At 39.4% G+C, this 24710-nt stretch overlaps 1 protein-coding gene across 1 annotated transcript; it reads left to right on the top strand.

Annotated features, from left to right (window-relative positions):
• The first annotated feature begins 6139 nt into the window (after positions 1-6139).
• Positions 6140-19733, top strand: slc66a3 (solute carrier family 66 member 3). The gene is made up of 7 exons (XM_036575199.1): positions 6140-6466; positions 10054-10136; positions 12970-13039; positions 15162-15219; positions 15415-15535; positions 18201-18242; positions 18510-19733. The coding sequence occupies exons 1-7, from the start codon at positions 6321-6323 to the stop codon at positions 18599-18601; spliced, it is 612 nt and encodes a 203-aa protein (XP_036431092.1). The 5' UTR covers positions 6140-6320; the 3' UTR covers positions 18602-19733.
• The last annotated feature ends 4977 nt before the right edge of the window (positions 19734-24710 follow it).

Here is a 24710-nt window from a genome sequence, read left to right as displayed (position 1 = left end):
ATTTTAGAAAGCAGAAGGATGGATTTCACTAAAAAAGCAAAGAAAACTCACCTATATGTTTCCTTTTTCCTACAGTAAACGGGTTTTGGGCAGCAGAAGGCGGGCATTACTGCTACTGAGTGCTGATTGGTTGGCAAGCAGAGCAGCTCATTGGCTTTTCGCTCTCACAGATATCATCAACGTACATGAGGCGCAGTTTTAAACTCCTATAACTCGAGTTTAAAATGTTTTATGCTGCTCTGTTTTCAGGAAATAATTGCATTCTTTTACATTAAAAATGTTTAAGAATTTATAAACTATGATTTTGCTCAAATGCTCCATAATAACCCATTCATTTTGGACTCACTCAGGAGCGCCCTCTAGCGTTTGAGAAACCTGGAAGACACTGCAGAGTGGGAATTCTCCTCTCTACAAGTTCTCTGTGTCAAACCCTGTTATTAAATAAAGTTTCATTTTCTGAGGTATGTGCCCTTTAAGGTTAGAAACAAACACTTTTAGTTCTCTAACAGAACTTTCACTGGATAGAATCATTTTTGCATTTGAAATGATTTTGTGTTGGGTTTTCATGAGACACACAACAGAACATTTCAAGGAAACGTACATTGTATTATCTAAGAAATCACTGTAGTTGATTTTTCGGCTGTGTTTTGCTTCTGAAATGTCTATTTTGAAGGTCCAACAATAGTCAGCGAGCACACCTGGGCTCCATTTCCCTCAGCACCAGTTTTCCATGTTGGAAATGTCTTGATGAAATCGCCCGCCGTGCTCAGCACTGGAGGAAATCTAGATGGGAATGTATTTTAATGACATATTGCAATGCATAGCTCAGTGCAAGGTCAGAAGGTCACACACAACTTCACAGTAGTTTTCTGCTTTACGATTTCCCAAAAGGTTCCTTGTAATAAGCTTGAACAGCAGTGCGTCTCTAATTTGAGGACCTACGCTCTTAAAAAAAGATGGTTCTTTAAGGGTTCTTTAGTAAAGACAGTGATTCTAGAATCACGAACACTCAAAGAACAATTTGCATGATTAAAGTGTTCTTTACATGGTGAATGGTTCTTCAGAATGATGGAGGAAGTGTTGTACATGGTTCTATATAGAACCTTTTTAAAGAAGGTTCTATATAACACCAAAAATGGTTCTTTTATCGTTACAAGCTTGACATTATAGAAAGAATAGAAAGAACCCTTTTTGGTGCTGTGTAAATACATATATTTGCTGCTGTTGGAACAAAACTTTGTATCTCCAAGAAGGTAATTTTAAAGGAAATGTAAAAAAACGTACTTTACCTTTAATGTAAGTCAATGGAACCAGAATTTTCTTCCAAGTAATTTTTGGTTTCTTTTGATCCATTCATCATAAAATTTACACACAATATAAAGGGCAACAGGCATTTTTAAATGATGCCAAAAACTGAAAAATGCCCATACAATGTTTCGCCAACAGCAGTGATAGGTGCTATAAAGCATTCAAATGGTTCTTTGAGTGTTATTGGTTCTTTATAGAACCGTTGTCTTTAATAAAGTACTGCGGTCCTCCTGGAAAAATTCTGAAACAATGCTGGGTGCCTCCACAAGGAGGCAGAATAAAACACCACAGTACTCAGTGCTTCCACAAGAGGGCAGCAAACGCACTCGTTTCTCTTTGGAGGCTGTGTTAACTGAGAGGCTGAGAACGTTTCAGTGATTGTGTGCAAAGCTGACTGTCTGCCAAACGCAATACTTCATTCGAAATGTGTTCAGGAGCCAAAAACGCGTCTTACAGTTCATCTGCCAATGTGTCAGTCAGCTCGGAATTAAAGAGCAGCACAGGAACGCTTGGTTGTTACTTTCTGGCCAAAGTGATGGGGTCTGAGGAGCCGGGAAACCGCTGCCTAATCAGAGGGAGAAGGGTTAGCTGGTCATATGCCAAACAGCAGCACACGAACGCCAACACACACACACAAAAAGCCATTTTACCACTCAACCACAACTGCATGAAGGTCTCACTTATGCAAACGCAACAGAACAAAATATGCTTAAATGTGACTGAATAAAGGCAACAAAAGGCAAAGAGACGGACACGACTGCACCGTATTGAGTAATCAGGCCTGGGCTTCGTTGGTTAGGCCGCATTTCATATGGTCAGTCAACACAGGGCGGCTGTGAATTCCCCACAAACACAATTATGCAATGACTGATTCTTACTCTCACTGCACTCTGCGAGAGACGGACATTTGTGGGAAAACATAGGAAAAAAACAAACTAAACTGAAAAGAATACATTGCAATTTCTAACGTTTTAAATGTTAAAACTTTTCAAAGGTGAAAAGCTGCCTTAACTCTTGCTCGTGTGCTGCAGCGCCTGCTGTTAAAAAAAACCAACTTTGTAAACAAAACACACAAAAAAATCATAAAAAACGACGACTTTATCACGCTAGCGTTGATGTATATATGCTTTTTCTGTGACTCGTATGATCCTTGGTATTTTGCTTCATCTGCCCACGTTCACTTGCCCTCCCCACACAAACATACCCCCCCCCCTGTAAATCTGACCCCCACCCACCCCCGTTGTGATTTCTCTGTACTTGCAGAACATTTTATAGTATTATTTATTAATGACAAGTGTTTGCATTTGCAAATAATAAAGAAAGTGGCTCTTTGAACAGGGTAGCCAGCTCACTGAAGAGAAGGCAGAGGCCTACGTCTATTCTTTTCTTTTCTTTTCTAAATTAAAGAAGGAAACAGCGAGAATAATAAAAAAAATGATAAACTTGTCTTTTTATTATGAAATTGTTATAAAACTTGTTGCCAAGATTGCTTTAAAATGTACCATTTTTTGTCTTGTAACAGTATTTGTTTTACTCAGTGAACTGAATAAATAGAGGCACACACCAGTCTCCCTCTCTTTCCCTCTCTCTCTTCCTCTGGCCTGCTTTTTCATTTTTACTAGCGCTTATTTACTGTTCTGCTGTGTTCAGCTGCTAATTTTAAAGACAAATCAGATCAGATACCTGTATGCAGAAATTAGGGCAGCCATTCTCCATTTGGAGGGGAAACCATGTCACAAAGGTTTCAGGGCTTAAAAAGATGCTTAAAATATGAGGCACAGCTCCAAAAGTCAGTATGTACATTTACCCAGTTGACCTAAGATTAAATAACACTTTTCTCTTATGATTCTCTGATTTTTATTTTTTATCCTGTTTCATAGTCGCTCTGCATCTGTAAAACAGCTCAAAACCAACTTTAAACATTTGAGAAACCATTTTTAATATAAAACAACATTTTTAAGAGGTTTAACTGAGGAATTTGTATAAAACAGATTTATCTTTACTTTTTATATAATTAAAGTTTTACTACATTTAAAAAATATGTTTTTTATTTAAAAACTTCATTTGTCAGAGATTGTGGTCTCTGGTGTTATCAGGACTCTTATTTTACATTTTAACACAGTATTTTCAGCTCTATTTAACTGCTTCTTTGGGTCGAGGCTCATCAGAGAGGAAGCATCTCAAGGCCTGAGAAGGCGAGTCACACTCACTCACTATATTTTATTAATTTATTTATAATTTTGTTTATCAGGCAGCTCATAACCTCTATGTGTCAGTGGTGTTTTGTGCTTTAATGGCTGGGTAATCGGAATTTTATCAAAATAATGCCAAATATAATTTTATTACTGATTTTAAATAGATGCACAAGGTCACCTGACCAACAATGAGTCCGCCAATCCTCAGTTTTAACCAGAATATCACTGGAGTCACCGTCACTGGTGTCACACCATATTCATACAACACCAGTGACTGTGACATATGTTTGGAATTAAGCTCTCCTTTCTGCATATATGATAATGGAGAATGACCCAGGGAAGCTGTGATCTGATCAGAAAGGTTGGGATTGAGGTGGATCCAGGCTGGATTCCCTTGTGATCCTCCCTTATTTATGTAATATAGATGCCATAAACAGGCATTATGCACATTATGTTTTTATATTAATGTTGATGATGGTAAAAAGAGTAGCGTGTTTAAGAAATGGTTACATGTTATTTCTAGATTGTTCTGAAGCACTGGGTTTATTTTGCTGGGGACTCTTATTGTGAAGGCAGGGCTGTTCTGCCTTTAAGAGGGATATGTGTGTGTCCAAGCTGAGCGCTGAGAGAGGCAGATGTAGGCCTAGGAGAGGCTAGAGTGAGCTGTTAGAGCAAAGCTGGGCTAATGCACACCATAGCTGTGACCCACAATGAAGCACTACAACTTGTGCAAAAGCTGTGCTTCTTTAACAGCGGTGAACAGTGATAAAACAAAAAATATAAGCTTGGGTACTGTTTAGCCTCACAACGCCCTGCATGTACCCCTCCACCATGAATGACTTCAAATGGCCTCGGCCCAAACTTTAGCTCGAAACTATCATAAAACAGGGTCTCAGTCATCAGGCAGCGCATATATAACCATTTCAGGTAGTAACTTTCTGTGAGGGAGCTTTTAGAGGTGGACGTCTGGTTCCTATCACCACCACTGTGAACAATTCTGACTCAGTAAGTTTCTCTAGAACAGAGCGTTTCACACCAAACCACTCTGAATGACTCTGTTTACATCTTAATGACGTAATTATGCAGAAATTTTGAAAAATAGGTGGAGTTGCCCTTTAACAAAGCAATATGGAACTGCTTACAGAGGAAAATGAAAACAGTATCTGCAGTTCTTCACACTTATCTTCACACTTATTAGTGAAGTTGTAGTGTAAATAGGAAGGCAAATTTCAGAATAAAGGTCCAAGAAGGTTATTTATAAAAAGATAAACAACAATAATAATAATAATAATAATAATAATAATAATAATAATAAAGATAAGCAGATTAGAAAACGTGTATGTGAAACAGAAGAAACACAAGCAGAAATCTATTTTTGAAAAGATATTCTTCTGTTTTCATCCATTATGATTTGATTTGACGGCTTTAGAGAATAATTAGCGGAAAAAGTCACAGATCGGTTAATAAAAACCAACAAAAGACTAATTTTTAGTTTAACTGTTAATGAATAACCTGCATCGTCCGGCTCTACGGAGGCCTCAGTGGGTCAAAGCTGTCATCCGTGATGTGTGCGGAAGTGAAAGATCCTCAAGCTGCGTACTTTTTTGTTTTACGCCCGTTTTCAGGTAAGCCTATCCGTCCTGCCCTGGGATTGGCTGTTATGTCCTGCCTCCTGCTGTGATTGGCTACTATTAGATATTACACGCTCTTTGCAAAAGTGCTCATAGCAAAATCACTTTTGGTGCTACAAAGACCAAGTTTTACAAGTTTTAAAACAAGCCTAGAGAAATACATTTCAAAATTCTCCATAAAATATATTCCTGTAATTCTCGCTTGTCAAAATTTACAGACACAAATGAATCATATACCTTTTGTGAAAAAAAAAATAGTCCACTTGTTTTATGACTGTATCTTTGTGTCTTGTTTCTGGTTTCAGCTAAATTTGTTTCTTTTTTATTTTGTAAATCAAAGTCACTCCTTTATCATGAAAGATATCTTTTGTTTTTTATACAAATTCAGGTGCTGGTCTTGAGTACATTGTCAATTATTCTATTTTATCTGCCAAACATTTTATTCATAAAAGCAAATTTTCCAATTCAATTCCTAGAATGTCAGCTTTTAAAATAGAAGTGGAATATTTGATTACCCCCCTTAAAATGTTAAATAATGAGAAGAGCAATACTAATATAATAATAATAACTCCCCTAATGACTGTCATTAAGTTGTTTTTGTGTGTGTGTGTGTGTGTGTGTGTCTGACTTTTATTTAGTTTTTTTGGAGTATTTGCTGCTGTTAATTTACCCTTTTAGTGTAGTAATGGTGTATGTTGTAGTGAATTGTGTATGTTTTAGTACAATTGTTATGAATCATTGCATCAATTGCAATAAAAAAAAACAAAAAAACAAAACACGAGTTTAACCTGGAGGGACCGGGCAGCTATTGATAAAATAATAATAATAATAATAATAATAATAATAATAATATAATAATAATAATAATAATAAAACATAAAAAAGCACCAAAAAAATCCTGACGCCTGCGAGCTATTAGCCAATCATAGCGAAGGAGGGGCGGGGCTTTGTGGAACGTAAACGACGCATTCCAGAGCACTCGTGAATTTGAAATTGGGGGCGGGGCTTGTCTGAATACAGGTGGGAAAAGAAACTCCATCCTTCGCCAAACTGTGTGATATCCGAGCCGCGGAGAGTTCATCCTGCATCCGTGTGTGTTACCGGGTGTGTGAGTGTGTGCGAGTGTGTGCTGAGTGTGTGTGAGTGTGTGTTGAGTGTGTGTGAGTGTGTGTTGAGTGTGTGAGAGATGGACTACGGCCTCCCGCTGCACTTAGCCAACTTCAGCACGCTGTTCGTCTGCGCTGTGCTGAAGTTCCCGCAGATGTTCGTGCTCTTCCGCGCCAAGTCCACCGCGGGGGTCAGTCTGAACAGCCTGCTGCTGGAGCTGCTGGGGTGAGTAGAGTCAGGGGCTCTCACTCTCACTGTCACTCTCACTGCATCACCATCTGCACACTCTGCACTCCAGAGTGAGGCCTTTCACACACTCTGAAAAAAGATGGTTCTACAAGGGTTGTTTGCTAAATGCTATGGTTCTGTCTAGAACTGTATGGCTTAAATGGTTCTTTGCATGGTGACAGGGTTCTAAAGATTGATGGAGAATGTGTTGTGTATGGTTCTATATAGAGACTTTTTGAAAATAGTTCTAGATAGCACCAAAAGTAGCTCTTCTATTGATAAAAAGGATGGTTCTTTAGTGAAAACGGTGGTTCTGTATAGAACCATAAACACTCAAAGCACCATTTGCATGCTTAAATGGTTCTTTGCATGGTGACAGTGTTCTAAAGATTGATGGAGAATGTGTTGTGTATGGTTTTTGTATAGAGCCTTTTTGAAAATAGTTCTAGATAGCACCAAAAGTAGCTCTTCTATTGATAAAAAGGATGGTTCTTTAGTGAAAACGGTGGTTCTGTATAGAACCATAAACACTCAAAGCACCATTTGCATGCTTAAATGGTTCTTTGCATGGTGACAGTGTTCTAAAGATTGATGGAGAATGTGTTGTGTATGGTTCTGTATAGAGCCTTTTTGAAAATAGTTCTAGATAGCACCAAAAGTAGCTCTTCTCTTGTTGAAAAGGATGGTTCTTTAGTGACACCAGTGGTTCTGTATAGAACCATAAACGCTCAAAGTACCATTTGCATGATTAAATGGTTCTTTGCATGGTGACAGGGTTCTTCAGATTGATGGAGAATGTGTTGTGTATGGTTCTATATAGAGCCTTTTTGAAAATAGTTCTAGATAGCACCAAAGGTAGTTCTTCTATTGATAAAAAGGATGGTTCTTTAGTGAAAACGGTGGTTCTGTATAGAACCATAAACACTCAAAGCACCATTTGCATGATTAAATGGTTCTCTGCATGGTGAAATTGTTCTTCAGATTGATGGAGAATGTGTTGTATGTGGTTCTATATGGCACCAAAAAGGGTTCTTCTAATATTATGATGTCAAGCTTGTAACAGTAGAAGAACTCCTTTTTATAGAACCGTACACATCACATTCTCCATCAGTCTGAACAACCATTTAAGCATGCAGGTGGTTCTGTGTAGAACTCATGGTTATAAATAGGACGATTGTCTTTACTAAAAACCCTTGAAGAACCATCCTTTTCAAGAGTGTAACATAGAAGAACCATTTTGGTGCTATATAGATCCATTTTCAAAAAGGTGCTATATAGAACCGTATACAATACATTCGCCATCAATCTGAAGAACCTTTTCACCATGCAGAGAACCATTTGAGCATGCAGATGGTTCTGTATAGAACTCATGATTCTAAATAGAACCATTGCCTTTGCTAAATAACCCTTGTGTAGCAGCTCGGATTGCAGGGCCAATGCAAGTGCTTTATGTCCAAAAGTATCCGGACCCCCGTTTGCAATGAGTGAGTTCAGCTGGGGCGCACTCATTTCTGCACACTGCTACTCAGAAAAGCACTGACCAATAGAACCGGACGTTCTGGAGCAGCCGCACATCACTAAGGTCACCATGCCCTAAGCCAAGCTTCGTCTAGAGGGGTATAAAGCCCCCCAGCATTGGGCTGTGGAGCAGTGGAACTGTGTTCTCTGGAGTGATGGAGCTCCATCCAGTACCTTTGGGATGAGTTGGAGTGATCCAGAACTGACCATCCAACATCAGTACCTGACCTCACTAATGCTCAATCAAATCCTCACAGCAATGTTCCAACATCTAGTGTGAAGCCTTCCCAGAAGAGTAGAGGCTGTTACTGCAGCACAAACTCACTATTAACACCTTCACTTCAGAAGAATTGCTGAAGGTGTCTACAAACTTTTGGACATTATAGTGTGGCTGCACTCTGTATGAGGAACCCAGCGTGATGATGAGTCAGTGATGGATGGAGGTCTGAAAACTCGCAGCCTTCTGTTCCGGCACAAGCTGGACAAGAGAAACAGCCTTTGTTGGAGCGACAGGCCACAAAAAGCATGGATTATAGCTACTGTGCATGTAGTTCTGTTATAAAGCTGGACGTGAAGCAGTCAGAGTGGTGTGAAACAAATGCAGTGTGCAAAACTGAATAAGCACTCTGTACAAGCAGTGATGGCCAAATAAAAAGGACAACAAAACGTCTTAAAGGGCCCATATCATGAAAACGAGAACTTCTATCACAGTTTTGAAATAAAGGAGTTAAAATGTGCAGTACATCCTGTTAAAAGCCTTTTACTCTTCCTTGTCCATACAACATATATATTGCTGTGTCAGAAGAAAACCTTGTATCAGTATATGTATTTTTCAGTTTTTGACATAATTTGAAATTGCTTGTTGCTCTTTACATTGTGTGTACATTTCGTGATGAGTGGACCAAACGAATTGACCCAAAATGACTTGGAAAAAGTCTGGTTCCATTGACTTACATTAAAAGTAAAGTATGTTTTTTCCTTCTCCTGTAAAGTTACTGTTTTGGAGATACGCGGTATGTCGCTACTGGCAATTCTCCAAAATGATAAATGGTAACTTTACAGAAGAAGGAAAAAACATCCTTTACTTTTAATGTAAACCAGACTTTTTCCAAGTCATTTTGGGTCATTTCTTTTGGTCCATTCGTCACGATATATATACACATGTACAATACCATTCATAAGTTTGGACGCATTCAACGTTTTTTCTATTTTCTATACTGCAGATTAATATTGACGACATCAGAACTATGAAGGAACACATATGTAGTGTGTCCCAATTCAGGGGCTGCATCCTTCAAAGGATGCAGTCTATGAAGGCGTGTCCTTCGAAGGCTCTGTAGACCCGCGAAGGCGGAACCAAAATGAGACGGTCTGCTCTACGGTGGATTTCCTGTTTGTGTCGCAGCACCACTGTTCCCGTCACAAAACACAGCTCCTGTCAGTTCTTTTCAAGTTCTTCAGATGCAGCCTCTGAAGGACGCAGCGCCTGAATTGGGACGCAGCTATGAAATTATGTAGTAAACGAAAAAGTGAAACCAGAATATGTTTTATACTTTAAATTCTTCAAAGTAGCCACCTTTTGCAGCTTTGCACACTCTTGGCATTCTTTCAATCAATGTCATGAGGTCATCACCTGGAATCTGCCTATGCAGCAGTTTAGCCCCTCTCATTCACACTGTAAGTCTATAGAGTGTTTCAGCCCTGCCTTTTGAATGAGGCACAGTACGGGACAGCCAATCAGAACAGAGCTCATTTACATATCAGTCTTAAAGGTACAATAAACAAACAGCCTGATTAATTGTAAAGCATAAAGAGAGATCGAAAAATGTTCATGTAAAAATGACTTATGACTCTTATAACAAATGTTATGAAGAGAGCTCAAGGGCAAAAAGCATGCATTCTTGCTCTGCATGCAGTTTTAGGGAACTGTGCATGCAGACCAAGATGTGGCAGCATTTCCTGTTTTGGGGTTTAACCATCCACCTAAGTTCTTGCACGCTTTTTCGTTCTGTTTGTAAAAGTTTAATCTGTTGCTGTAGTAATGGCTAATAAATATCTCTCTGTAGGTTCATAGTGTTCGTCTCCTACCAGATGTATTATGACTATCCTCCTCCCACGTACCTGGAGTATCCCATCCTCATCGCACAGGGTAAGAACATCAGACTGTTTTAAAATAAGCTGGGTTTATATCATCACACATCATAATACAGTTTCTAACTAGCGGTTTGATTGGCTGAGAGGCGTCATGTGAGCCGAATCGAGCCAACTGATCCCTTTTTTGGCCTGGTTAACCTCTACACCGGTTAATGGAACTATGTTTATTTGAAACTTTATTGCTGCTCAGTTTTTGTGTCACCATTGTGTTGAAAGTAGTTTGCTGGGCAGGTATTCAGTTTTTAATTCTGGGATTCAGATATTTGTTTTTTTTGTGTTTTTGGCTTAGTGTATGTCAGGGGTCTTTAATTAAAATTCAGTAAGGTCCAGTTAGAGAAAATATCCTCAACCAAAGGTCCAGAACATCATAATGTCTAACTTACGTTATGATTCAGTGCCATATACGGTTTACTGAAGTAGCCCAGTAGGTATATCAACATCTTATACAGTCGACAACTGAACGTCAAATCAAATAAAGTACAGTTCAGTCATATTTCAACAACATTTATTATCAGTTTTCTCTCTTTAGAGGAGACAAAGTGAAATAACTTCCCTCTGACTCACTTTCTCCTCCGACTACTGTTTCTCGCCTCGTCCCTCCCCTGTGTGTGCCTCACTCACTCGAGTCTCAGTGCTTATTGTAATGCACAGATTGGATTGGCTGAGTAGCGTCACGTGTGATATTTACAACGCATGTGATTGGTCTGTGAGTCTCCCGGGCCGCTAAGGCTACTGTAAAGGCTAGAAAAGCTACGCAGATTAAAACAGGACCACCCCGTCCAAATTAAATAATTCTCCTTAGTTTATCGATTATAGGTCCAGGTCTGCATAGGTCTGGGTCCAGACTCGGACCGCGGTCCGCCTATTAGTGACCTCTGGTGTATGTTATCAGTAAAGGCCAACTACAAAATGCTATAACATTTGGGGTTCTCAGGGGAAACTTAGACAACTCGAGGTAACGTTCAATATCGCAGCTGTGCTTTCAATTAGCTGGAAACAGCGCCAAACACGGTGAGAGCTAACACAGCCTCTCCAGCACTAACTCTGCTCTAGAGCTGAACGATTTGGGGAAAATATCTAATTGCGATTTTTCCGACTAATATTGAGTATTTTTTTATAAGTTGAGATTCAGGCCTGATTTATTTTGGCCAAGAAGACCAGAATATCCACCTTTTTTGGCTTGAGGCTCGACCCCTGAACGTACCGTGCCAAACTGCCAGTAAGCTGTGGTTGTGATGTCACAACACATGGAGGTTTGGTTGCCTCTGATTGGTCCAACTCATCTACAGGCATTTCACAAACTCTTATTGGGTCTAAGTTCCCCTCTTGAAACTTTAGACAATGTTTCTGCTAATGCACACACTTAAAGATGCTTCTTCAAGGGTTCCTTACTAAAGCCAGTGGTTCTATATAGAACCACAAACACTCAGTGACCCATTTGCATGCTTAAAAGTTCTTTGCATGGTGAAATGGTTCTTTAGATTTATGGAGAATGTGTTGTAGATGATTCTGTATAGCACCTTATTGAAAAGGGTTCTATTTAACGACCAGAATGTTCTTCTAATGTTACAAGCTTGATATCGTAAACATTAGCAGAACCCTTTTTGGTGCTGTGTCTTTAAATAGAACGTGGAGCATTTGTGTGTACCAGTCTTTTGTAGTGGATTGCCATTTCAACTCGGCATTCGAACATAGACCCATTCAGGAAAATCTGGGCAACATTTATGGGCTTGACTGTTTGGTCTCTTCGGCTACAGCTTTTTTAGCTAATTGATGTTAGTTAGCTTGCAGTTATCCAATATTACTAATGACTAATATTAAAGAGGATTCATTAAAAAGCTTTTTCTGAGAGAATGTAAGTCCAGTCCAGTCCCATTTCTTATTTTTACATCTACCCCTTGTTTTCAAGTGTCTTCTTGCCCCTTTTTGTACTGGGTTATAAGGGGTAGTGGCTGAAATCTTCCCTCTGAAATGGGACCCTCAAACAAAAAGAGCATCACTTCATTAACAGCTACCAGCACTGCTCTGTAGGCGACCCTGCCAGTCTGCAGTGACAGCAGAGGAGGGTAAAGTTCAGCTCCTCACTGCTGGGCTTTAGTTACATTTAGGGATCATATGCCTTCAAAGAGGGGGGCAATTAATTTATTATCACCCACCTCTAATTTTTCAGTGATATGAAGCTGTAGTCAGATATTCACCAGCTTCTTGTTCAGATATTCCCGTTCCACCTTAAATGGTGCAGCAGTTATATTCTGGTGCTTCAGGCATCAGAACCGGTTAAGGTGGAACTAGAAATTTAGCTAGTTGGATACTGAAACATCAGCAAACTACTAGCAATGTTTAATGCTTGTTATAAAGAAAAGGACCAGAATACATTGGAACAACATTAAACTGAGATAAAACAATAATTATTGTATTTTTTAACAGAGAAAATTCTCACATTTGTGGGTTTCTTTGGTCTGTTGTTCAGTCATTTTACCGGTTCTTCTTTTTTTCTCATAACTCTCTGTTTGGAGTCTCTGAAAAACCTCAGTTTGGAGGGTCATGTAGCCCCAACACTTCGCCCCACCCCTCTATCTCAACAAGAATCGGGACACCCTACCCCTAGATGTGAACGCACAAAACAGAGGGGTAGGGCTAAGTGGTAGGGGCCAGGGGAAAATGGGATTGGGCTTAAATGTACACAACTGGACATTAAGGCCTGCTGTAGTATTTTTGAGGGGACATTTACATTGCGTATACCATGGGGGACTAAATGTAACCTGTCTGGTACCCTTTTTTGAGTTAATCCTCTTTCTTGTGTGTTTTTTCCTTTCTTGTGTTTGCAGATGTCATCCTGCTGCTTCTGATTCTGCACTACAATGGAAACCTGAAGCAAAGCCTCATCTATGCAGTAGTGTATCCTCACCTAAGCTAGCGTTCAGTGTGGCTTTCAAAAACCTCTCCTCAAGCATTTACATGCCAGCTCAGAATCTGCACGGCAGAATTAAAACCACCTTCACTTTATACTTTTCGCTGGATGGCTGTGTGGTTTTGGTTACTGGTAAAGCAGAAAGCAAAACTTTCCACTGGGTGACCACAAAATGCACGTGAACGGATTCTGGACCCGAGGCTGTGCTGTTGTGTGTGGGGTGGAGTCGGGTCTGCAGGCTTTGAATGAAACCTAGCGTTGACAATACATAATGTGAAGGTGAAGAAATGTGAAATAGAAGCAGAGCTTCACTGATTGGTTGACTAGATAAAAATTCACATAATTTACCTAAAGAGCCTTGAAAACTAAATTTCCTTTGCCTTTTTTTTTGAATAAAATGCTTTGATGTAGCATGTAAACATTGTTAAAGTTTCAAACCCTATCACTCACTCCCAGTCCATACAGTCCATATATGGACACCAAACTGCAGCCTGTTTTGAATTATTTGTTTTTGTGATTTACACATATCCATCCATTCAGCCGACAGCAGTTTAGCTCTGCCATTCACAGTCAAGTTTTAAGGAGTGTTTCAGCCTCAACTGCTTTTTGAGTAAGACTCAATACAGAGCAGCCAATCAGAACAGAGCTTATTTAAATATAAATGTCTTAAATGCACAGTTAGAGAAACAGCCTGTTTAATTCTAAAGGATAAGGAGAGTTTGGAAAATGATTCTGTAAAAATGAATTATGACTGTTTTGATACACAAATGTCCTGAGTTGACCTCAGAGGAAGAAAATAAAATGCAGCCGTTTTAAGCTACACTGTGTAAGGATTTGGAGACCTCTCTGGTGGAAATATGCAATTGCTTGCATTTTGTAATGTTGTGCTTTAGCGGATGAATCTGATGATTGGAAGGGAATTCAAAGGCTTTGTTCACACAGCAGGTAAAAGTGGCCCTAGTCTGATCTTTTTCTACATATGTGACACAGATGTGTGTCTGTGTGTCAGTGGGAACAGAAAAAAAACACTGAATCTGACATTTTCAATTCTGATTTGAGACACTTTCATATGTGGTACTGAAATCCGATACGTATCTGATCTGCAGCAGTGTGACTCAGTCTGAACAGCCAGATCGGAATTCATGCGACTTTTACGTCAATCCAGCTCTACATTCGTCATAATTTTGCGCTGTTGAGACTCAGAAACATTTAGGCTGATGTTCCTGTACTAAAAACGAGAAGAGACTCATCCAAAACCCTGAAGGAAAACGAGGCTGCAGCGTCAAAGAACAGTTAAAGGTCTGAAAGCAAAGTTTAAAATGATCCGAGGCCATGAATCAAAGAAGTGACCGCGCCCTTTTTACGGCTCGAACACATTCTGGGTGATGAGCCCAGCTGTCAGTCAGTGAAGCTTCATGATGGCTTCTGTGATGCTGGTGAAGCTGGTTATCCGGGAGAGACTGGGGTTCGTTGGCAGTCATAATTGTATACCTCTGGATGAGCCGTGACGCAGCGTGACGCTCTGTTCTTTTGCACATGTGGGTCAGTTTAGGAGCTGATCTGTTCAGACTGATGTTGCATGTAGATCACATTTAAATTCGGATTTGTTGAGAAAATCAGATTTGGGCCACTTTTACCTGCTGTGTGAACGTAGCCAAAGAGAACTCGATCAAAACTTGGTGAAGGACACGTCGTCTTCTGTGAGTAAATGATCTTTTATTGTCGTCACATCTTCATCGGTGTGATATTGATTTTGCAGCAGTTGAGACCAAAACATTAAAATGGACCTTTTTTTTGAGGCTGTGTGCGACATTAATATGTAAAGATATATAATGTTGTCTGAAACACTTCTGACCCAACCCTGACCCGATTAGATGGACTGTCTGGATACTTGTGGAGATACAGTGTATCTGGTATCACCTATATTGGGCCTTATTATAGAAATATTTGCTAGTTGCAGCTCCTGGTAATAGTAATTGTCCTGAGTGAAAACACAGTTCTTAGAAAAGTCACTTATATACAGTAACCCAGCGATCACTGATGCATTAGTAACATCACCCTGACCACTTAAATGTGTCTTCACTTCACTACTTAACTTGACCTCTCCAGGTTTGTAGGGGGCTGGAAACTCCTCACCATTGAGAAGTGGGTTATTGACCTGGCCATGGTGAGAACATCTGAGATCTGTCCACTTGAATTAATTACACTTAACAGTTTAAATCAAAGACACTAAACATATTTTAGTTTTATGGAGTTATTGTAGTTTAAATGTGTGCAGAGTTGAGTCCACAGGAACACATTTGTAATCACCTCTTTACAGAGTTGACTTCGCTTCTTTCTCTCGTTTACTGTCTGTGTCCAGAGTCTGTGTACGTTCATCAGTGCGGGCAGTAAACTGGCACAGCTGCAGTGTCTGTGGAGGTCTAAAAACTCAGGACAGGTCAGCACTCTCACCTGGGCTTTGGCCTCATACACATGTCTGGGTAAGTCACATGTATATTAATGCATAGAAATAAAAATGCATGTTAAAGCAGTACGTCAAGTGTGATAACAAATGTAAATAAAAACAGAATGCAATGATTTGCAAAACTCATAGATCCATGTTTTATTCACAATAGAACACAGAACACATATCAGATGTTGAAAGTGAGACACTTTACCATTTAATGGAAAATATAAACTCATTTAGAACTTGATGGCAGCAACGCATCTCAAAAAAGCTGGGACAGGGCCGTGTCTACCATTGTGTAGCATTGCCACTTCTTTAACAACAGTCTGTAAACGTCTGGGAAGTGAGGAGACCAATTGCTGGAGTTTTGGGAGAGGAATGTTGTCCCATTCTTGTCTGATGTAGGATTCTAGCTGCTCAACATTTCTGGGTCGTCTTTGCCGGATTTTTTGTTTCACGATGCGCCAAATGTTTTCTATTGGTGAAAGGTCTGGACTGCAGGCCTGTTCAGCACCTGGACTCTTCTTCTGTGAAGCCACGCTGTTGTGATGGACGCAGTTGTGGTTTGACATTGTCTTGCTGAAATATGCAAGGCCTTCCCTGAGATACGCTGTCTGGATGGGAGCATATGTTGTTCTAAAACCTCTATATACTGTTCAGCATTGATAGAGCCTCTCCAGATGTGTAAGATGCCCACACCATAGGCACTAATGCAACCCCAGACCATCAGAGATGCAGGCTTTTAAACTGTGCGCTGATAACAGGCTGGATGGTCCCTTTCCTCCTGAGTCCGCAGGACACGGCGTCCATGGTTTCTAAAAAGAATTTCACATTTTGCTTAATCTGACCACAGAACAGTTTTCCATTGGCCCAGAGAAGACGGCGGTGTTTCTGGATCATGTTGACGTATGGCTTCTTCTTTGCATGATACAGCTTTAACTTGCATTTGTGGATTGCACGGCAAACTGTGTCGACAGACAGTGATTTCTGGAAGTGTTCCTGAGCCCATGCAGTGATTTCCAGTACAGAATCATGCCTGTTTTCAATGCAGTGCCACCTGAGGGCCCGAAGATCATGAGCATCCAACACTGACCGTTGGCCTTGTCCCTTGTGTACAGGGATTTCTCTGAATCATTTGATGAAATTATGTACTGTAGATGGTGGGACATTTCAAAGTCTTCACTATTTTACATTGAGGAACATTTTTCTGAATTTGTTCCGCAGTTTTTAGATGCAGTTTTTCGCAGATTGGTGAACCTCTGCCCATCTTTGCTTCTCTAAAATGCTCTTTTTATACTCAGTCATCTGAGTTAGTTGCAAACTGCTCCTCTAGCTGTTTTTTTATTAGTACCACTTACGTTTCCAGCCTTTTGTTGCCCCTGTCCCAACTTTTTTGAGATGTGTTGCTGCCATCAAGTTCTAAATGAGTTAATGTTTTTCATTAAATGGTAAAATGTCTCATTTTCAACATCTGATATGTGTTCTGTGTTCTATTTTGAATAAAATATGGGTCTATGAGATTCGCAAATCATTGCATTGTTTTTATTTACATTTATTTACATTTTACACAACATCCCAACTTTTTTGGAATTGGGGTTGTAGTTTTTGTTCACCAGATTACAACTGAGATGACGGTGCTAGTTTCCTTAAGCACTTCTATGCAATCCCCAGTCTCATATTAGCATCATGCTAACAGTGTTGCACATCCCTTTTCCCTGCACTGGGGCTGAATCTCAAATGGCTCCTACACCCTACATAGTGCACAACATAGGATTTAAAATACTGGCTCCTGCACCAAAACAGTGCATAATATGTCTAACAAGTAGTCATTTGAGATTCAGCCGCATGTGCACAATTCCATACTGGACCAATAGTGCACCGTTTGGGTGCAGAAGCCAGAATTACTGTGCGAGGCTAATTCGAGGCTTTGAGGATAAATGTTGCAGTGCTGTCTGAAGAATTAATAAATTCTTTTTTGCCTTTATCTCAAAAGTGATGTCCAGAAATGAGGCTTTTTTACTGAAAATAATATACTTTTTCAAAAATAAAAAACAAGGACTTTTATTTTGAAAATGTCTCAGTAAAATGTCCGTATTAATGTCATGTAAAACACGTATACTTTATAAATGTTGATTTAAACATTCATGAACATGCTGTGAAGTGTCTATGTAAGATGTTATGAACGTGTTATGGAGACACCCGTCAAGGAAAGTATTACTGATTATTTTACAACAGCGGCTCAGACAGTCAGACCTATACGTTTTATAAAGGTCTGGATTTGCTAGTGCACAGTTAGAGACTGTAGCCCACCAGTTGATGCACATTTAGCCATCCTCTACTCCATAAATGAGAATTCCAATGATTTATTACAACTTTCTGCATAGTTAATTAAGATGTAAACAGAGTCGTTCAGAGTGGTTTGGTGTGAAACGCTCTGTTCTAGATAAACTTATCGTCAGAACTGTTCACAGTGGTGGTGATAGGAACCAGACGTCCACCTCTAAAAGCTCCCTCACAGAAAGTTCCTACATGTATTGGTTATGAATTCACTCCCTGATGTCTTTTCATTTAAAACACGTTCATGGTGGACCAGTTACTGGAAGAGGCTTCTAATAAAGTGCACAGTGAGTGTATTTATGAACCTCTGCAAATGAATGCATGACTCTGTTTATTCACTTATTTGCTCTACATTTTCTCAGCAAGAATCTTCACTACAGTGGTGACGACTGGAGACACTCAGGGTGAGTGGGACCAAACAGAACACTCAAGTATTTCCTCTGTAAAGCAAAAGACGGAGGAAAGCATGCAGCTCACTGTAAACAGAATAAGACCAAACTGGAAATAGAGCTGCTGATGCATTTCATGGAATGCATAAATGACAGCGTCAGAAAAGACCTCATTCTTTTGGATTTGTTAGTTGTTTGTTGACCATTTGCTGTGCAACATTTGTCATGTAGCCTCTATTTAGTCTTCCACTTCAAGTTGTTTTCCTCTCCTTCTCTGTTTAGTTCTCGTCCGGTTTGTTGCCATGACGATCCTGAACGTGTGGGTGACACTCACGGTGATGTACTACAAACCCGCCGCCAAGAAACAGGACTGAGACCCGTCACCATGGAGATCATCCGTTCGTGGGACTGTTCAGTATTTCATTCCTTCTTTACCCTGGACCTCTTCTTTGTGTTGACCAGTGTCCACACCTGATTCTCACTCACTGATATTTACTTATGAATCAGGTGAGCTGGAGTAATGTGACCTACACTGAGTGGCCACTTTATCAGGTTCACCTACCTTGCTATTACACATACTATATAGGGGTACAGTTATAGACTGTAGCCTGTCTGTTGCAGTTTGTCAGCCCCCCCCTGTGGCCCTTCATTAACTGTCAGGTTCTGACCACAGCACCGCTGTACACCCAATAATATGTGGGTGCTGGTCCGTTCTCAGCACAGCAGTCACACTGACATGGTAGTGTGGTGGTGCTGGTATGAGCGTTTCAGGTACAGCAACAATTGCTGGGGTTTTTTACCATGAACTCTTACTGGCCACTTTATTAGAAACACCCACTTTATTGTATCTAGATACACCCTAAACCTGGGGGAAGCACCGTGGTTCTCACAGCATTTGTTAACATATTTGCATGTTTGAATAAGGCTTCAAATGAGTGTTTTAGACATGAAGCACCTCATGGATTTGGCTAAAGTGAAGGTTTAGATCATGGCAGTGACCGCAGGAAAAATGAGGGATGCTTTATACAGCTGACTGGTCAGTGGTGGTCCTATGGTGGTCTCTTTCTACTGATAAATGGGGTAGAAGGTGCATGATAAATGCAGCAACAGATGGACCACATTCAGTGACTGTAAACCCCCTGAAGACCCCATTTATAGTAAGTGTTTCCAATAAAATGGCCAGCGAGTGTATATAAGGTAGGTGGACTTATTAAACTGGCAACTCATCAACCATTTATTTTGACCAGTGACCCACATTTGTTACCAGACGAAGAAGAACTTTGTGTTAATCTGTTCCAATTTGTTTTCTATTGTATGAAAATACCTGTTGTAGTTTTTGATGATGTAAGATAGAGGGCTGGTTTCTTGGATGTGGATTAAGCCTAGTTTGGGACTAAACTGCACTGCCAAGGGTGTTTAAAGGTCACCAATTACTGACAGCATTCTTTGCATATATACTGAATGTTTTTGTACACCCTGAATCAAATATATGGTATATATTTTCTATATGTTGTGCCTTAAATGAGCTCATTCACAGCACAATGCTAATGGTGTTGTTCATAAAACATCTGTTGAGTCTAGGCTTAGGCTTAATCTGGGTCTGAGAAACTGACCATGGAGTGTAGTTTTTTTATCCTTGTTACTTGACTCAGGGTTCCTCTTTATTCCATCTCAGCTATGGTTTGTTCCTCATCATTCCCTCACTATCTTCTGACAGCAGTTATAGCATAACACTGTATTATAATACAGTAATTACACAGTTGTAGCTACTCACACTTGGTTATTGGCTAATTACATCCTTAATTAGTAATACACAGATAGAATTGTATTGTTATAAATGCTTTTACAGCAATAATCTCAAGTACATACATTTCCTCAGAGGTCAATATTAGTATTATTGGGCTGTAACAGATGACCACACGCTTCCTTAAACATTCCAGTGAGGTATTTTAGGAGGGATTTAAAACATTTAGAAAGATTTCAGACGTTCCTTTACTTTCATTTCTGTTCTCTTTGTAGATGAAGTTTCCTGAAAGGTATTTGTTACTGTAAATTATCTTGCCTAGTGCTGTACTGAATTCACACAATAGTTAGATTAACTTTTGTATAATATAACATTTGGACTGGAAAGATACGCACACATCATTAGGTTGAGGAGGAAAAAATCACTGATTCTGATTCTGACATAATGTCAGAATTTTAACTTGGTCTTAGTTATTTTCTCCAAATAATAAAAAAAATAGTGTTGAAATGAGTTAAAATATTATTTTGACATTGAGTCTTTCAAGCAAGTCATTTTGAACTAAGTAACTGTTACTACATAGTATATAATTATTTTGACACAAGTCAAGATTTTGGAAAAAAAACAGGTGATTACTTTGAGATACTGAGTCAACATTTTTGACGTACTGCTGGCAGAATCAGAGCTGTTGTTGTAGACGATGTTAGTTTTTTCCTCCTCTGCCTGGCAGAAATGGGCTTCTATACTGTTCCGTAAGTGATGATTCAGTTGAAATGAGTTTTGTTTTCTTCTCTTCTAAAGTGGATGTTTATCAGACACCCACACAAAAACTATTTTTCCATGAAGCCAAAGTGTTCGGGCTTCCTCACTTTGTACTGAAATAGTGTTCATACACGACCAAAGGAGACTCGTTCAGACACAAACTGGCTTTGGAAAGTAGCAGCACTCTGTGTGTATACATGCACTCAATAATCCGATCATAATCTGATTCCTGCTGATATCTGATTATTCAAATGTTCATGTAAACACCATACTCCGATCTAGAAATCCAATTAAGAAATCCGATAAAGGGAGACGGATTTTAGCTCAGTAACTGTGTGTGAACTCTTACTCTGATTTCTTTCGGATTTCTCAGTCTGCGAATGTGTGGAACAGACTGCTGTAGAAATAAGCAAGCAGTGTTGGCACGAGACGCAACCTTGAAACCGACTACATTCTTGACAAAAATGAAGGATTTAAATATTCTTCATCTTCTAGATGATGTGTGTTCATGTTTTTAGGTAAAACGGCGCGATGTATTAAAAAAAAGCTGCAGCATGAAGTTTGAGTTTTACGTTACGTTTACGTCACGTCTTCTTGTTTATTGGCTGGTTGTAAAGCAGAAATTTGATAACTGTCTGACTCATGTAGACCCGGAGTTTCCACATAATCTGATTACTCAAGTGCATGTAAACATGTTGATCGGATTACTGACAAAATCAGATTTTCTGCAGTTATCGGATTATTAAGTGCAGGTAAACACACTCAGTGTCTGACGTTTGAACTTGGATGGTGTACCTCATGTTTGGACACATAATCCATGCAGCTACTGTACTTGATGTCTTTTGTCTACAAAATCTTTCAAATCAATAAAACTGTTTAATTTTCTCTTGACAAAGTGTGGTGGTTTCAAAAAAGCTATTGAATACAGGCTTTTGGAAAAACTAATTTAGTTTGTGTCTGATTGCTGATTAAGCACAATTCAAGTATAAAATCTTGTTTTATCTTCCATTAAAATGTAATGACTTTAGCCCCAGCTCTAAAAATGACTAAGATAATGATGTCACCATGCAGCAGTCGGCGGGGCAAAATAATTAATGTAACCAATAATGTGTGTCAGCTCCCCCGTACACCACCCCACCCAAATGCTCAGCAAGCTCTCAGACCCTCTCTGATTGACAGTTATGACGCAAGGAACTTTTTAATACTGTAGTATTGAGGAAATGTAGTTGGTACCATAAAAGTTTTGATCTTTTGACACAATTTCCTGCTCTGAAAGTTCAAACATGACCCGTTACTGGCAAAATTCTTTGAATACATACAGTACTGTGCAAAAGTCAGGCAATACATTGTTTTAAACTATTTTTCTGTGTGTGCCTTTACCAGTAAAATCACTGTATAACATTAGCATGAACACAAACATATCGCTGCTGTCAGAAGAAAACCTCGCATCTCCAAAATGGTAACTTTACAGGAGAAGGAAAAAACCTACTTTACTTTTAATGTAAGTCAATGGAACCAGAATTTTTTTCCAAGTCATTTTGGGCCGTTTCTTTTGGTCCATTCATCATAAAATTTACACACAATGTAAAGATCAACAGGCATTTTCAAACTATGTCAAAAACTGAAAAAACGACAAAAATGGAGATACAAGGTTTTCTTCTGACAGCAGCGATATATCTGAATATATTTGTGCACTTAATAAGCAACTACAGGCCCGAAATCATAGAACTGAGAAAGACAGGAGACGAATGTTATATTAAAACTTTACTTCCTTAACTACATTCACAGCTATATAGTTAATTTTAACAGATTACTTTTTATTGTTTTACAAAAATAAGCAAATGTTATAGAGGGTCTTCAAACCACAAAGGCTACATATGGGGTTTTTGTTCTACTGTCAAAACAATACAGCATTATAAAACATGCAAATCTGGACACAGCGCTTTAAGATGAAAAGTGCTCAGGCCAGTATAAATAAACCAAGTGACTTTTATGATGCCATGTCAAATATACGGTGTATATTTTCTATATATATCGTGCCTTAAACGAGCTCTGTAAAAGTACAGTAAAAGTAACACATTCACGGCACAAGTGCACTCCCTGCCTCGCACGCAGCGTCCGCGCACACTCGGCTGAACTCTAGAAAAATACTCGGATCACTTCAAACCACAAGGTACGTACATAATGAAGTTCTCTCATTGTCCTTCATTGCTTTTCGTATGAACTCAACACCACAAAGCTGTATCGGAAGCAACTGACCTATACAGGCTCCGCCCACAAATGAGCTATGTCGTAGCTGCTGTCGCTACATTGGAAAAGCTTTACAGAACACTGTAAATATGCTGTTCAACGTAAAGAGAAACTGCAGAGCACGTCGCAGTTTGTCAGAATATCTGAATTAAATGATTAGATTAGTGATTAATATATTCATCCTGCCTTCCGCCCAATGACAGCTGGGATAGGCTCCAGCACCCCACCGCGACCCAGAAGGATAAGCGGTTTAGATAATGTATGTATGTATGTATAACATATTAATTTTTGAATGACCTTGTGACTGAGAAAGGCCCAAAATAACACAGTCACTCCTAATTCACAAAATCCACTGTGGAATCTCATAATCAATACATTTTTTAATATGGCAAAAATAAGGAGTGGCTAAAAATGTGACTAATGTTAATATGTTAAGGTTTTTCAGAGCATAATCAACACAATAGATGCACAGTATGAGACACAAAGCTGTGCTTTACAGTGTCCTGATCTGATGCTCCATCCACAAGCTTGTATGTCAGCCCCAAGCACAAGCTGACACGCTAGTCACCAAACAGCGATGCGATACGCTGCAATACAACTGGATATGTTGTACTGCACAATTATGATCATTGTCATGCAGCTGTTTTTATGGATAAGCATCAGATGGATAAGAAGCTAAGAAAGTTCACCAGCTTCAGCTGTTTTACTGTTGCTAACATCACAGCCTACACTGCTCGCTACCGTAGCCAGCCTGAAGTCACTCCAAGGACTAGAAACAAAACTGTAGCCTCAAGCTTTATTAATAAAGCACAGCTACTCTGTGACTCCTATGAACACCCATACAGCGAGAATATATGGGTCCACTGGCTTGATGAAGTCGGCACCCCACCGGCTATTTGCCACTGCTGGTCCCCCCTCGGACCACCCAGATTACTGTCCTGCATACAAGCTCTAATTAATTTTAATCTCCTCAAACAGATTTTAAATGCACAGAGCTTTTTATATTAGATAAACAGATTAAGGCAAATATTACAAACAACTAAGGGAGAAAAATAATGACTAGGCCTGATGTGAAATGATTTTATAGAAAACGTTGCTGACACAAAATTATTTTACTAATTAAAATGATTTACTAAACTAATTTATAATGTATAACTAAAGAAAGCTGGTAAATTGGACTATGAGTAGAAAATGAGCAAGTGGAATTTTGTCTAATACTCTGCTTAACCACCGGTGGGCCACCCAGGAAACGCTGAGCAAAACGCCAGTGGACTGCCAGCTTTGCCATTAGCAGGCCAACAGTGGTGCACTATCCTTTTGCTATCAGGGTAGAGAAAAATAGGCATTAATTAAAAATAAAAAACGTTAGCCACAAAGTTTCCACCGCCGTATCTAACTTTGTGACATAATACTCATAATACTCATAATTTGAAATGAATAACTCTAAATTTGGGTATTTTGACAAAACGCTCTTAAAAGGCTGAACGAGATTCCTGTCAGTGCTCTGGAAAGCTTTTCCAACTTAGCAAAAGTAGCTACAAAAGAGCGTATTTGTTAGCGGAGCAACTGCAGTTGAGGTGAGGGCGATTTTCAGCTTTACAGCTGGGCTGAGTAGATTTAAGGTTTAGAGAGATCATCGTTTATCAGCAACTGGACCTCAAAAGGCTTAAAGTTCTCAATCCCAGGATGGTACGAAGTGGAGTTTGTGATTGGTCTGAAGTTTTCTTCAT

Source organism: Colossoma macropomum, unplaced genomic scaffold (genome assembly GCF_904425465.1).
Source record: "Colossoma macropomum unplaced genomic scaffold, Colossoma_macropomum, whole genome shotgun sequence".
In the NCBI taxonomy this organism is placed as follows: domain Eukaryota; kingdom Metazoa; phylum Chordata; class Actinopteri; order Characiformes; family Serrasalmidae; genus Colossoma; species Colossoma macropomum.
This window is presented reverse-complemented; position numbering and strand designations above follow the sequence as displayed.

What these genes read in the sequence shown, in the direction of transcription:
- slc66a3 (XM_036575199.1), top strand. Translation starts at nt 6,321, where the DNA reads ATGGACTACGGCCTCCCGCTGCACTTAGCCAACTTCAGCACGCTGTTC. An exon ending in GGGTTATTGACCTGGCCATG is followed by an intron (nt 15,220 to 15,414) that starts GTGAGAACATCT and finishes GTCTGTGTCCAG; the next exon opens with AGTCTGTGTACGTTCATCAG. An exon ending in GGCCTCATACACATGTCTGG is followed by an intron (nt 15,536 to 18,200) that starts GTAAGTCACATG and finishes ACATTTTCTCAG; the next exon opens with CAAGAATCTTCACTACAGTG.